A 15618-nucleotide genomic window follows, 5' to 3' on the forward strand; every position below is an offset into this window, starting at 1 on the left:
TAATGACCTCCACCTAAGGGGTCTGTCTTCTCTAGGAGGAAAGGGGTGGGGCCCTTTCCATTCAGAACCAGACCCCAGAGCCTGGGGGAACACGGACATACCTCCTCACACCAGTCAAGAATTATAGGCTAACAGGCATCACCTGCTGGGCAGAAAAGCACAGTGACCTGAGGCATCAAAGGGTGGAGCAATTTTCTAAGACACACCCTCAGGGAAACCAGATACTGAATATTTCTTCCCTCTGGGACCTGAGCCTGTTCTGGTCTGAGAAAACCCAATTCGGATAACCAAGGAAACCATGCCTAGACAACAGAAAATTACAACCTACACTAAGAAAAATGAAGGTATGGCCCAGTCAAAGGAACAAACGTACACTTCAACTGAGATACAGGAATTTAAACAACTAATGCTAAATCAATTCAAAAAGTTTAGAGAAGATATTGCAAAAGAGATAGAGGCTGTGAAGGAAGAACTGGACATGTATACGGCAGAAATCAAAAGTTCAAAAAACCTACTAGTAGAATCTATGGAAATGAAAGGCACAACACAAGAGATGAAAGACACAATGGAAACATACAACAGCAGATCTCAAGAGGCAGAAGAAAACACTCAGGAACTGGAGAACAAAACACCTGAAAGCCTACACGCAAAGGAGCAGATGGAGAAAAGAATGAAAAAATATGAGCAACGTATCTGGGAAGTCAAGGATGAAACAAAGTACAATAATGTACGTATCATTGGTGTCCCAGAAGGAGAAGAGAAGGGAAAGGGGGCAGAAGCAATAATAGAGGAAATAATTAATGAAAATTTCCCATCTCTTATGAAAGACATAAAATTACAGATCCAAGAAGCGCAGCGTACTCCAAACAGAAGAGATATGAAGAGGCCTATGCCAAGACACTTAATAATCAGATTATCAAATGTCAGAGACAAAGAGAGAATCCTGAAAGCAGCAAGAGAAAAGCAATCCATTACATACAAAGGAAGCTTAATAAGACTATGTGCAGATCTTTCAGCAGAAACCATGGAGGCAAGAAGGAAGTGGTGTGATATATTTAAGATACTGAAAGAGAAAAACCGCCAACCAAGAATCCTGTATCCAGTAAAGCTGTCCTTCAAATATGAGGGAGAGCCCAAAATATTTTCTGACAAACAGACAATGAGAGACTTTGTGAACAAGACACCTGCCCTACAGGAAATACTAAAGAGAGCACTACAGGGTAATAGAAGACAGGAGTGTGTGGTTTAGGAACACAATTTTGGGAGATGGTAGCACAACAATGTAAGTACACTGAACAAAGGTAACTATGAATACGGTTGAGAGAGAAAGATGGGGAGCATGTGAGACACCACAAGAAAGGGGGAAAGGTAATGACTGGGACTCTGTAACTTGGTGAAATCTAGGGTATTCAACAATTGTGATAAAATGTACAAATATGTTCTTTTACGAGGGAGAACAAGCAAATGTCAACCTTGCAAGGTGTTAAAAATGGGGAGGCATTGGGGGAGGGATGCAATCAGCATAAACTAGAGACTGTAACTAATAGAATCATTGTATTATGCTTCCTTTAATGTAACAAAGGTGATATACCAAGGTGAATGCAGATAAGAGGGGGGGATAGGGGAGGCATGTTAGACACTTGACATTGGTGGTATTGTCTGATTCTTTATTCTACTTTGATTTAAGGTTATTTTTCCTTTTGCTGCTTCCTAGCTGTCATTTTTTTTGTTTCCTCTTTCTTCTGCCTCTCTACCTTCTTTGACTCTCCCTCCTGCCTTGTGGAAGAAATGTAGATGCTCTTGCTTAGTATGAGCAGAATGTTCAATTAGGATGAACTTAAATGTTTGGAAATGAACAGGGGTGTTGGTAGCAAGATGTGAGAATAACTAACAGCGCCGAATGGTGTGTGAATGAGGTGGAAAGGGGAAGCTCAGAGTCATATATGTCACCAGAAGGAAAGTTGGAGGTCAAAAGATGGAAATGTATAAAACTGAATCCTATGGTGGGCAATGTCCATGATCAACTGTACAAATACTAGAAATCACTTCATGAACCAGAACAAATGTATGACAATACAATTAGAAGTTAATAATAGAGGGGCATATAGGGAAGAACTATATACCTATTACAAACTATATACTACAGTTAGTAGTATTTCAACATTTTTTCCTAAACAGTAACAAACGTACTATATCAATGCTAGGAGTCAACAATTGAGGGGGGTTGGTTAGGGATAGGGGAGGTTTAGAGTTTCCTTTTCTTTTTTTCTTTTTACATCTTTCACTTTATTTCTTGTCTGGAGTAATGAAAAGTTTCTAAAAATTGAACAAAAATTAAGTGTGATGGATGCACAGCTGTATGAGGGTACTCAGGGGCAAGTGATTGTACACTTTGGATCTTTGGATAATTGTATGGTATCTGAACAATCTCAATAAAAATGGAAAAAAAAATAAAAATAATAAAAAAAAAATAATAAAACAAAATGAGATACTATTTCACACTCACTAGAATGCCTACTATTAGAAAAAAATAAAATTACAAGAGTTAGAGAGGATGTGAACAAATAGGAACACTCATTCAAACAGTGCAGCCCTGTGGAAGACAGTTCGGCAGTTTCTTAGAAAGCTAACTATATCATTGCCATATGACCCAGCAATCCCTCTACTAGGTGCATACCCCAAAGAATTGAAAGCAGAGACTCAAACAGATATTTGCACACCACTGTTCATAGCGGCATTATACACAATTGTCAGAAGATGGAAGCAACCCAAGTATCCGTCAACAGATAAATGTATAAACAAAATATGGTATATACATACCATGGAATATTATTCAGCTGCAAAAATGAGAAATTATGAGACATGCAACAATATGGATGAAACCTGAAAACATTATGCTGTATGAAATAAGCCAGACACAAAAGGACAAATACTATATGATCTCATTGATATGAAATAATTAAAATAGGCAAATTCATAGAGTCAGAAACTAGAATATAGGTTACCAGCGGCTTAGGTAGGGGGTAGGGAATGGGGAGCTAATGCGTAATTGGAATGCAATTTCTGTTGGGAGTGATGGAACAGTTTTGATAACGGATGGTGGTGATGAAAGCATAGCATCGTGAATGTAATTAACACCTCTGAACTATATATTTGAATGTGGCTGACGGGGAATTTTATGTTGTATATATGTTACTAGTATAAAAATTAAAAAAAAAAAGAACTGTACAATACAGTAAGCCCTGACATAAACTATGGACTGTAGTTTATAGCATAATATTGCTCAGCTATTACATCAAAGGTACCACACCAAAGGAAAGTGTTATTAATAGGAAAACTGTGCTATGAGGGGAGTTTATGGCAGTCTGTATTTTCAAAATGATTTTTCTGGAAATCTACAGCTTCTCTAATATAACAAATTAAATGAATTTTCTTTCATTTGTTTGCAAGTTTCTGCCCTGCACACATTTCTCCACCTTTTTACTCTAGCTCCTTTTACAAGCTTCTGAAATCTTCCATTATTGTAGGTCCATATATGCTCTTTGTCCCACATTTTTGTGCACTTCCTCCCTAAAACTTCATCTACTAACCTTAGATTTTTCTTCTTTTAACATCAACTCTATATCTTTTTTGTCCCTTTTTCTGTAATAATTTTTAGCACAGGGGTATGTGTGCAAGAAAAAAGAAGCTTCCTAAAACCCCTTTTTCCATAAAGGTCATTTAATTATAGTACAGAGTCCACTGAGTTTAGATGGCCCCTATTTGAGGTCATTTAAAGAAAACCTCCTCAGGTACTTTAATTTAGGACCATTACAGAGCATAAAGTAATTGAGCTATATGGATGATAATCCTACTGCTTTTTTACCTATTTGGGATTTTTTTTTAAAGTAAGCAATAGGTAAGTAAATGTAAATTTTGAGAGAAAAGAAGGTTAAAAAAAAAGTTTATAATTGCCACATTCCATGTCAATCAAGTTAAGAAACTGGACTGTGTTCCTACTGATCTTGTTTCTGTCCATTCAACAATCAAATTTGATAAGGGTGAAGAACATTTTTTTAGTTGGGCTGAGTCACATTTATTTTATAATATTTATTTCTCAGACACGAGAATTTGATACAGAATTGTGTATTTCTTTATTTTTCATTTTATTTAAATACTATTTCCCCCTTCAACAAAAGTAATACATGATTGTTTTAAAATTTCTTTCAAACATTTCAGGACTATACAACCTAGGTAGTGAAAGGGCTTGGATAAGACCCCTCACCCAACATATACACACATGCAAGATATCATTATAAGCTGTTGATGTATGTTCTTCCAGATTTTTTTCCTATATACATACTAACATATATATTAGTAAAGGCCATGTTTTCAAATGGGAATGATTCCACTTACCAAAATAAGTCCTGATATTAGTGAGGAAGTGCCTGTCAGAGCCACGTAGAACTTTGGTGTTAATGTGTTCAAAAACATGCTCACTGAAAAAAGAGAGGGAGAAAAACAAGGAATGCGTAAGTACATAAATAAAACCAACTCCTTCATTTTTTTTCTTAGTGAAACATTTGTCTATGATGATGAGAAGTCTTAAAACCACAGCAAAATCCATTAAAATACTCAGCATTACCAAGGCTTGGAATACTATGTAAGTTATACATTCTGGGGGAAAAAAAAAAAGCAGCTTTTTTAGTTTCTGCCTCTCAAAACTATTGTTATGAATAGTTTTCATAGATTCATAACCACTGAGGAATTCAAAGCTGGTTATTAAACTGTCCATCAAAAAGATGCTCTTAGATGCTTTGTGGGACCAGAATATCAGAATCCTGGATGAACCAACAAGTAGTATTTTGACCTTAGAACAAGTAAAAATTACTATATTAAATAGTTATTAAAGATTGTAATAATATGGTAACCACTGAGAAGGAAGGACAAATTGACAAAAGTTTTTGGGTATTAGTAAAAGTTCTTCCAATTTATTTAAAAGACTATCAGACTACCCATTTAAATAAGTGGGTTCAATGAAGAAAGGTGAAAAATAAACCACTGAAAATGAGTATTTATTGCCAGGCATCTTGCTGACAATTCCAGATACTGTTCACATCAACTACATAGTTAATCTGGTTGCCCATTAAGTAAGGTTCACTTACATCTTCTGTAAATATATTTTAAATCATTGTCATTTATATCTAGATACTGCACAAAACTTAGATTTATGTATGGATGGATGGATGGATGGATGGATTTTACTAAAACAACAACTGATTTAATGGGTCTTTTGCAAGCATATTCAGGTTTCCTTCCTGAATTGATTAAGGAAGAATATCACACCCAGACTCGTTTTGGAATGAAGGATTTACAACTTTGATGCCATTGGGGGAAAGGCTTGAGCATCTATCTTGGGTATAGCCCAGAAACCACAGTAATATCATCAAGGTGAATAGAGAACCCATGTTCATTCATTCAACCAATATTTGTCTCTGTTTATGAATGAGTTCACAGACAAGGAATGAAAGAATGAATTATACACAGCTCCCATCCTCTACAAGTCCACAGTCCAGTTGGGAAACAGATAAATAGCCAAGCACAAAGTTGATATGTGCATAGGATGATCATGAAACTATATAAAAGGGACTCAGCTCAGGCTGGGGGTTCATGGGAGGTGTCCAAGAAAAGGGGATATCTCAGATGATTCCTGAAGAGCAAGCAGGAATTAAGCAAACCAAAGGGGGCAGGAGGAGGGATAATGGGGATACCAGTTCAGGCCAAAGAAAGAGTCTTTCTAAGCAGCTGCACTGGTTGAGGAGAAAAGGAGAAAAGGAGCTTGAGCTATCATCCTTGGCAAAGATTCAGATGGGGAGGGTACCCTGATTCCTGTCCATCCTGCCTTCCCAGTCTCAACAACACTACTCCTGCCCCACACCTACTCTCCAATTAGTTTGAACTGCAGTCTGTCATTTATAATCCCAAGAGACTGGACTAATATAATGTGCTCAGTCAATATTCAGGAATTGAACTAAGTGGGGAAGTAGAAGTGGGCATGGAAGGAGTGAACAGCTTAGGGTTGTAGGGCAAGTAGAGGAAGGTACAGTTGAGCAGTTGGGGTGGCTTTGCTTGGCCATTAAAACAACAAAAGGTAGTGATTTGTCATTTCCCAAGCAATAGTTAGTTAGTGGAAGGATATGGATTTTTAAAATAGAAAAAACCAATCAAATAAACAAAAAATCCTAGAGTTCATAACTGCTAGTCTGATTCTGAGGTACCTAAAATTCTCAAAATTCCCCTCCTCACTCTCTGAATGTCCCCATATTCCACATTATTAAAAAAAAAAAATCCAAAACAGAATATTGCTTTGTTATTCTGTAAAAGCAATCATAGCTGTACTTTTCACTAGGTTTCTGGGGACAACATTAGCACAGAATTCAATGAAATCCGTTTCTAAAATGAAGAGGAAAAGATTTGCCTGAATCAGAAGTGCTTTAGTAGCTCTGTTGTTAAACCCCAGCAACAAAATCATAAAGAAGTAGAAGAGAAAGTTTTTCTACTGGAAATCACTGATCCATTGTGGCAAGGGGGGCTCAAGAATTAATTGGTAAGTTAAAAAAAAATTATTTGAGTTTTTTAAAGAGATTAAAAAATTCTATTCATTTTTTCATTAAGATTATCAAGCAACTGTATTTAATAATCAAAATACATGTTTCATTATATCCAGATATGGAAAGCTGGCTAAAGTTGGAAGAGATAGATAATGGCAGGCACTAAAAGAAAATAGAGGCACAGAAGAGAGAGAAGCAGAAATAGAAACACATAGAGAGTGGGAGGTGCTCATTTAATAACCTATTAATAACCTGATGGTATGTCTAAAAATTCAACCAGAAAAATTGTGAAATGTGTGCTTGAGACACACAAAAGCTATGTCCCTGAAATCTAGGCATATCGGGACTTATCAATGTTACCTCCATACCTGGGAAGAATGGAGGCAAAACAAATAGGTAGACTAGTCTAGCTTTGTGGAGAAAAAAGTCGTAATACTTTACTAATGTCCTATTTCAATCCAGAGTCAAAAATCAATAAATCAGAAGGGTTTTTCATTTGATCCAGCTGGACATTCCTCACAGGTCACTGATCAAAGAGTATTGCATCAGTTATTCAAGGGGAGCCTCTGGGACTCACTGCATCATGGAGAGTTCTGAAGATGCTGAACTTTAACTTAGCACAGGCTTCTAATTTAATTATTGAGTGAATGTGAAGGAGTTAAGCATGGCACTGAGAAGAAACTAGGTAGGAGGGGTGGGTGCATGGATTGAAAAGCAATTGACCTCTATGGATCAGAGAAAAGAGTAGACAAAAAAATAACGCAAAGACATAACAGGCACAAAGGTGACTATACAACTGTGGGAAACAACAGAATCACTCCTGTGAGCAAGCACTAGAATATCAGAGGCCTCACCTAGGAATCATGAGGAATGGCCTTGAAAGGCCATTATCTCTGAAGACTCTGACACATTTCTGGCTGTCATTACAGTAATAGAGTCCCCTCTATATTCTTCAGAACATGAGCAATCCCCAAATTACCATCCTGGGAAAAGCCTCTGTAAAGGCGAGTGAGGACATGACCTTGTGCATTTATGTCTCCTTAGATATATTCCACCCCACACAGAGAAGCCTTCGAATGAAGAAACCACTCCTCATCAGCATCAATGAGTTTGAGGTATTTATTAGACAGAAATGAATAAGCAGCAAGATGACATCTGCAATGTCCAAATATGTGGGTCTGCTCTGTCCTGTGTTCCTTTTAATACTCTGCTAAAATACAGCATGAGAAGCAAATAATAATAATAATAATAAGCAATGAAATAACAACCAGCAATCATGGAAGGGTTGGGGAAAGTCCCTAGAAGGCAAAGTTAAAGACACCAAGTTTATTTCGGTTGAATAGTTTAAAAAAAAAAAAAAAGGTTTGAAAGGATCTTACATAAAAGCATTATGCCTGGCAAGATACCAGAGTTAAGAGATCTTGGTCCCTATATGTGAGAATAACTCTGCTGTGGTGCCCTGAGAAAGTTCCACACCCTCCCAGAGCTTTAATCTCCTATTTATTGCCCAGAGTCACTCTATGCTCAGATGGAATGTGCAGTCCCTTGTAACTTCAGTTGATACTCATGAGGTGCCTACCCTGGGCCAGGTGCTAGGGATACAACAGCCAACAGAGTACTGGCTCTGCCCACAAAGGGCTCCCAGTCCAGTGGGTCAAAGAGGTAAGTAAGTAGATAAGCAATTACGAAAGCAGACACATGAGGGAGTCATGAGGGCACAGGACACCCAACAGGAATTGGGAAATTAAGAAAAATTGCTGACAAGAAACGTCATCTCATCTGAGACTTGTAGGATAAATAGGGATTCATCCAGGTGGAGAGATCTGTGGCAGCAGGGACTAGGAGTGGTGAGGTGTAGAGATATAGAGCATTCCACATAGAGTCCTGCTGCCCAGGGACTGAGACTGCATGCCATGGAAGGAAAATGAAAGGCAGGGCAGATGCAACAGAGTTAAGTGTGTGTTGCAGCACTGGTGGGGAATTGCTATTAGAAATGTGAAAATATTCTGAAAGTGCCTGGTATACAAATGCATGGAACATTGATTGACTAGAAGCAAATGGTTATTCTCAGTTTCCATTTAGATGAGACAAATTAGTAGGGGTCCAAATTGTATTTCTAAAAATAAGGTATGTTCACTTATCCTTACTGAAACTTCAAAATTATTTATGGAATACTTTTCTCCAAAGATTTGATGCAATGAGTACACATACAATGCTGCCTAAATAAAAAGATACTTAATAAGAGACTCTAGTTTACTTACTTTTCTTACTAACTTAATATAAATATATTTATTTCAACACATGGTGAAAGTATTTATAAAAAGTCTTAGTGTTCTTTTGAGGCTGTTTCCTCATCCATGAAATGAACATAATAATATGTGTCTTGCAGGGATGTTGTGAGGACTGTGATAGCATACAGCAAGTGCCTTACACAGTAAATGTCATCAACATTTATGGTTTATGTTACTCTTCCTTTTATGATTTGGCATCTTGTAGCACTGTAGTTGAAGAAAGCAAAGGAAACTCCACTGAATGTGTAAAAAATACTAATAGTAGTAGGAGTCTTCAGACTGAGCACCCTTTAAGTGCTAAGCCTGTACTATAAAGAAAGCCCAAGAAGTAAATCAGCTACACTGTGATTTGTCTTTACGCTAAATATGGATGCCCTTCAAACAAATGAAGAGTAAGTTAAGAGAAGGGTCCTTTTAACTGGATTCCAATTACTTCAGGTGGCACTGCGCTTAATCAGATAAGTTTAAAGGCAGTTATTTAGAAAGCAAAGAAATGATTAGTGAGCCCCCAGAGTCTACTATGTAGCTTGACATCTCTGATCACTGCCTTACTTGATATTGAGGGAACAATCAATTCAGCCACAGGCCATATTGGATCTGCAAGTTATCCTTCTCCTTACTTTTATTTAAGTCCCCTTGTCGCTTATGAATACATAAACATATTAAACCCTAAACCATAATGTATGCATGCTGGTTTGCAAATGTTTTAATTGTAAGGGACAATAATAAAGGCCACAATACCTTACTAGTCCTGAACTGGGGACATCTGGGTGAGTAGGAAACGATCTACTGTAAGCAAAGCAACACTTCTGACTTAGTTATAAAAAGTTTGCATAGAGACTCATGTGTATAGAAAGGGTATTAAGGCTCATGTTAGTCCAGCAGTAACCTTCTTTCAAACTATTTTCCCAAACCTTCCAAATGGGTTAGAGAACACACTGAAACAATTTAATCCATCTAAGAATAGTTGCATTTTTCCATCATTTCATTGTTCTTTCAACCTTGCTAACCTCTCTTCCTTCCTGTCAGCTTGCGTCAAGTAAGGCTACAACTTCATTTCTGCCCTTCTCATTTACCAAAGGACAAGAGAGTGGAAAATGAAGTTTAATAGCTTAGCTCACATGCATCCCAGTTCTGCACAGAACCTGCCCTTTGTCTCAGAACATCACTGTGATGAACAAATCCTAAGATGGGTCCAATGAGCCCACTTCCTGGTGTTCACAACTTTATGTAATCCCCTCCCCTTGAGTGTGTGTGGAACTGTGACTTCCTTCTAACCAATAGATATATAAGATTTCATCTTGCTAGCAAGCATGCTAGAGACTTTCCTTGCTGACTTAATAAAGTAAGTGGCCATGTTGAGAAGCCAATGTGGCAATGGATTGCAAGCAGCCTTGAGGAGCTGAAAGTGGCCTCTGGCCAACAGCCAACAAGAAACTGAAGGCTTCAACTCTATAGCTGCAAAGAAATGTCTTCTGCCAACTTGAGTGAGCTTGAAAGTGGAATCTTCCCTAGATGAGCCCCGGATGAGGCCAACATGTAAGATCCAGAGCAAAGGACCCAGGCCAACATGTGAGACCCAGAGCAAAGGACCCAGTAAGCCATGCCTGTCCTGACACAGAAACTGTGAGATGAATGTGTGATGTTCTAAGCTAAGTTTGTGATAATTAGTTATGCAGCAATATAAAACTGATAGTCACCAACGTAATAATTCATGGAATGAAAATTAACATAGACAGCTGATAACTCTAGCTAACTGCAGGATGCCCAGAAAGGGTGCTAAGATACACCAACTCTATCTACTCAAAAAGCTTCTTTCTCAACTGTTAATAAAAGAAATGCGACTTTATCCTCTGTTGCCATGACAACATGTTATTCCACACACTGTCTGTAGTTATCTTTGCAAATTTACCATTATTTAAGTAGACACTGGGAGGATTTTTTTTAAATATTGAAATCAAATCTTTCCATTTTACCCCAATAAATGGTCTTTTTTTTCCCCTAGGTACATTTTTTAATGTACATTTCAAAAAAAAAAAAAACTGTTTTACATCCAGCATAGCATTGCTTCAAAGGAGAAGTAAAACATTTCATGAGCACTTCTCTTCCTCATTTATTGCTTCTGTTTCTCCTCTCCTTGACCTTTGCCCTGGTCTACTTGGGCTCCGATAACGTCTCAGGCTTTTATGCATCACAATTCCCTTGACAAATCTTGTAGCATTCACCCTTGTGAGGAAAAAGACCTGATCTATTTTTAGACCTGTTCCAATGTCAAGAAACCCTCATAAATCATTCTGTCTTCTCTTCCCTCTACCCTTGATGTTGTCTTGGCAACCTTAGAGGTATACCATTTCTCCCTTTCTGGGCAGCAGGCTCTCCTCGGGAGTACAGCCGAGCATGTTCTTTATTTCCCCAGCTGTGGTCCCTAGGAGCACAGTGCTCTGAACAACGCAGTGCTCAGTCTTCATGGCTCCTTCTCCCTTGCTGGAGGGAGTCCATCTGTCAAGCTGTGAAGGACTGTACAGAACCCAGTCAACATAAACTTTGATAATCCTCAACGAGTGAGGCAAGATCTCAGAGTATCTGTTCTCTTTTAGCAGACTGATAATGAGGAACTATACCCTGGTCAAGAACAGGAGAGAGGCCTGTATAAGGAATTATATTTTTAGCCATTTGAAATATATTTTATTTTTAAGAATCTTTGTGTTTCTCATAAATTGTTTAACATTAAGAAGAAAAAAGAAATGTTTGTCTTTAGGGGAAGAAAACTTTCCCCACAGTTATGCTGCAGAGAGACAGCAGTCTAGCCAGGACATGGTCCTGTGGGTTCTGGGCACACACATATTATCTTCATACAGCAACACTTAGGGTATATAAAGCCCCCAGAAATGAGGTATTTGGGATAGTCGAGGATGTATCCTATTAAACAGTAAAGACTCTCTTCTTTTTAAAGCAATTTTACAAGGAAATCTTTCCAAAATGGTTACGTATTGGCTGCACCTTTAAACAGAATAACCTGAACATATTTCAATCTTTGATGGTTCTAAGTCATCAAAATAAACATAAACAATAGTATTGTACTAGCATGAAGCAATGTTTTCAGAAATTATCCAAGTACTCTAGGTTATTTCCCTCCCCAAACAAAGTGATCTCAAACTAATGTGTGTTTTGAGTCTTTTTCCTACTATTTTTGTCACCTGTCATGCTATAGGGTATTAACTATTATTTGTTGTGGTTGTGTGCTTGCTTCAAACCACTTTCTCTCCTCCTTACTATGCTACTTAAAATCTCTTGTTTGCTCAAAGACAGGTAACGAGCCTTGGTCATTCAATAATGCATGCCAGGCACTCATTAAATTCTGGGGATACAAAGATGAATGATACATAATCCTTGTCCTGAAGGAGCTCTCTGGGTTTTCTGGAAGAGACAGACACAGGCAAGTTAACAGGCAACTATAATTCTGTGTGTTGCTATGGAAATACAAAAAGGGTACACCTAACTCAGCCTTGGGCCCAGGGGATGGGGGGTGGGGGCAAAATGTCTGTCAAGAAATTTTTCTTTGAGAAAGCTGCTAAGGAGAATCCCAAATGATATGCCTTGGAACTATGTAATAAAAGCTGTGACTGACAGCCAAAATTAAGATCTCTCCTTGGTAATTCTTTTGTGCTCCATCTGTATGGGCTATAAACATTGGCCTTTTGTTACTGTTGTTGTTGTTGTTGTTACTTAGAGCTTGGTAGCCTGGGGAGTTGAAATTACTGATCACTCAGTTCCTGAGAGGCAAGGTTTCATGGCAATGAGCTATTATACACACTCTTTTAGGACAGTTGTAATGAGTGGTGTGCTAGTTTGGATGGATTATGTCCCCCAAAACACCATTATCTTTGATGCAGTCTTGTGTGGGCATGAAACGTATTGGTGCTGATTGGGTTGGAGACTTCTGATTGGATGTTTCTGAGGAGATGTGCTCACTCAATTGAGGGCAAGATCTTTCACTGGATAATATCCATGGAAGTGTGGCCCCGCCCATTCACTATGGGCCTTGATTAGTTTACTAGAGCACTATATATAAGCTCAGACAGAAGGAGTGAGCTTGCTACAGCCAACAGGGACACTTTGAAGAAAGCACAGGAGCTGAGAGAGGAGCTGCAGATGAGAGACAGTTTGAAGACGGCCATTGAAAGCAGACTCTTGCTCAGAGCCCCAAGAGCAACTAAGAGTGACATTTTTGAGGAACTGCAGCCTAGAGAGGAACGTTCTGGGAGAAAATCATTTTGAAACCAGACTTTGGAGCAGACGCCAGCCATGTGCCTTCCCAGCTAACAGAGGTTTTCCAGACGCCACTGGCCATCCTCCAGTGCAGGTACCCGACTGTTGATGCGTTACCTTGGATGCTTTATGGCCTTAAGACTGTAACTGTGTAACCAAATAAACCCCATTTATAAAAGCCAATCCATTTTTGGTGTTTTGCATTCCAGCAGCATTAGCAAACTAGAACACGTGGTATAAAGAAAGGCACTCTAGACTCTCAATAGTTCTCATGATCACCCCAGAGTGTTCCAAAGGGCTACTCACAGCCTTACTATCAGCAATGCAAAATGTGCTTGGACTTTTCCATCATCTTGAGTAGAATCTGGTCACTAACCTCTCATTTACTTTTCCTTTACTAGAAGTTATCTGGAAAAATACTACAAAAATTTTAACAGCTAAAATTTAGGAATACTGCATGCAAAGTTGAATTCAGCAATTCACTTGTTACCTAATGTGCTATAACAGAGAGAATTTGAAGAAATGTAAATACCAAAAGACCTAATAGAAGGGCTTAAAATACTGGAGGCAATCAGCTGTTTGAACATAATTGTTAAATACAACATGTATAGAAATAACTAAGAAACATAAGAATATTAACAAGGGTAATGGAGTAACCATTATATTCTAAAACATCCTTCAGTAAGTGCTCTGCATTTATTAATATTATCCAAAATGTACTAAGCTTATAAAAAGTACAAGACACTGAAGTAGTTGGGCAATAAAATGACAGAGACTAACTTTCCCCATTTGTGAGCAGAGATATGAATGGCTAAGACAGGTGCATCTGATCGTAATGCAGTAATGAGTAAAATGTGCATCTTTGGGAATTATTTCAGAGAGGAGCTCTTATAATACTACTAGGGTAGGGAGTTGGGGATATCAGAGTAAATCAACATGGCTATTAACTGAATGTGGCAATAAGGGGTGAGAGTCTGGGGGGCATCAGCCAAGTTGGGGCAAAGTCAAATTGCAAGCAATTTAAGACAGTTAGTGGGTAGTAAGGAAGTTAAAGCAGCAAGAGCAGGTTACTTTGCCAGGAAGTCTGGCAGTAAAGAAATAAGAGAGTTTATGTAAGTTAAAAGAAAATACTAATAGCATGGAATCAGTTAGTGAGTTAGGAATTAAACTCAAACCTTTATTCCACTGCAACAAGAATATTAGCCCTCCTGAGAAATACAACATTCATTCATATACTAAACTTTGAAAGACATGTGGTTAAACATCAGAAATTTCTAAGAGTCTTCTCTTTACATATGCCTTCAAGAAAAATTAAAATAAAGTACTTTAATTGACAAGACTTTGCATCTGACAATTATACATACACATACACTTTACCAGCTGGGACTACATGACAAAACAAAAATAAATCTGTTAGAAGCTGGAATGTTCTAGAGCAGTGCATATTATTTTTAACTTTCATTTTCAGGCATTCTATCCCATTTATTCTGATTTTTACACTTTCTATTAATTTAACTTGCTTTGTTTTGAAACCCACTGCTGACGAGTTTGTCTCAAAGGAAGTTGATAGTTTGGTCTAAAAGGCCATGGAGTAGTAAAATTCAAATTTGACTCTAAGCTATGTTTTTATTATCTTTACATTCACCAAAAATTCAATGACTAATCTACTTCCCTGTTGAGGAGAAAGCTGCCCCACAACAGAATGTCTACTGGCAGCAGCATTAAAGCTATCTCCCCCGGGTGAGGGTATATCATCCACAACGATAAGAGGCCATAGAGGAAACCACCAGAGAGCCAGCATTTTAGTATTGCACTGCTTCAACTGCCTGGTTGTCCAAAATAAGCCCTTGGCTTTGTTATGTTCAATTCCAGTAAGAAGACTTGACTTTGTGTTTGCACCAAATGACCAGTTACCATTCCAGAGGGCATCTAAAATTATCTCCCCAGGTCCAGGGCTGGCAGCAAATTGTAAGTGGCAAATTGCAAATGCACTTGGCTTTCATCAGCAGATGACAGCCAGTGGAAACTGAAACACTGATATTTAAAAAATATTGGGAAACCAGTTTTTAAAAATCTATAAAAAGATGTATCTACATCCTGGATGCTCTGTGTTGCCCGTATAATATAAATGCTCCAGTCCGAATGAAAGGCATCTACCTCCCTTTCAAAGCTCTTCTTACTACCTCAAATATTTTCAGGCATTGTCTTCCATCACTGTGAATGACCCACTGATCTGTAATGCTTAAAAATGGAATTTGCATGCTTTTACTTAGTAATTGCCTAATGCCTAGATCCTCAGAACCCAGGTAATTTACCTCCAGATAAATCAATAGTTGGCCAAACCTGGGATTAATGAGGTCACAGACGCCCCTGAATGGGTCAGTCAACCTCACATCAGGAGTATATGTGCCACAAACTCAGAGGAATATTACAAATGGGTATTATACTGGGAGGCCAACCATCACAGT

General features: G+C 38.1%; 1 protein-coding gene across 8 annotated transcripts in view; it reads right to left on the reverse strand.

Annotated features, from left to right (window-relative positions):
• The window catches only part of ST7 (suppression of tumorigenicity 7), a 366579-nt gene that overhangs the window by 142753 nt on the left and 208208 nt on the right, over positions 1-15618 (reverse strand). For all 8 annotated transcript variants that reach the window (XM_037836311.1, XM_037836313.1, XM_037836319.1 and 5 more), the window contains exon 2: positions 4396-4478. In XM_037836311.1, the coding sequence (XP_037692239.1) occupies positions 4396-4478 (83 nt within the window). The remainder of the gene's footprint in view (positions 1-4395; positions 4479-15618) is intronic.

The sequence above is a fragment of the Choloepus didactylus genome, chromosome 5 (genome assembly GCF_015220235.1).
Source record: "Choloepus didactylus isolate mChoDid1 chromosome 5, mChoDid1.pri, whole genome shotgun sequence".
Lineage (NCBI taxonomy): Eukaryota > Metazoa > Chordata > Mammalia > Pilosa > Megalonychidae > Choloepus > Choloepus didactylus.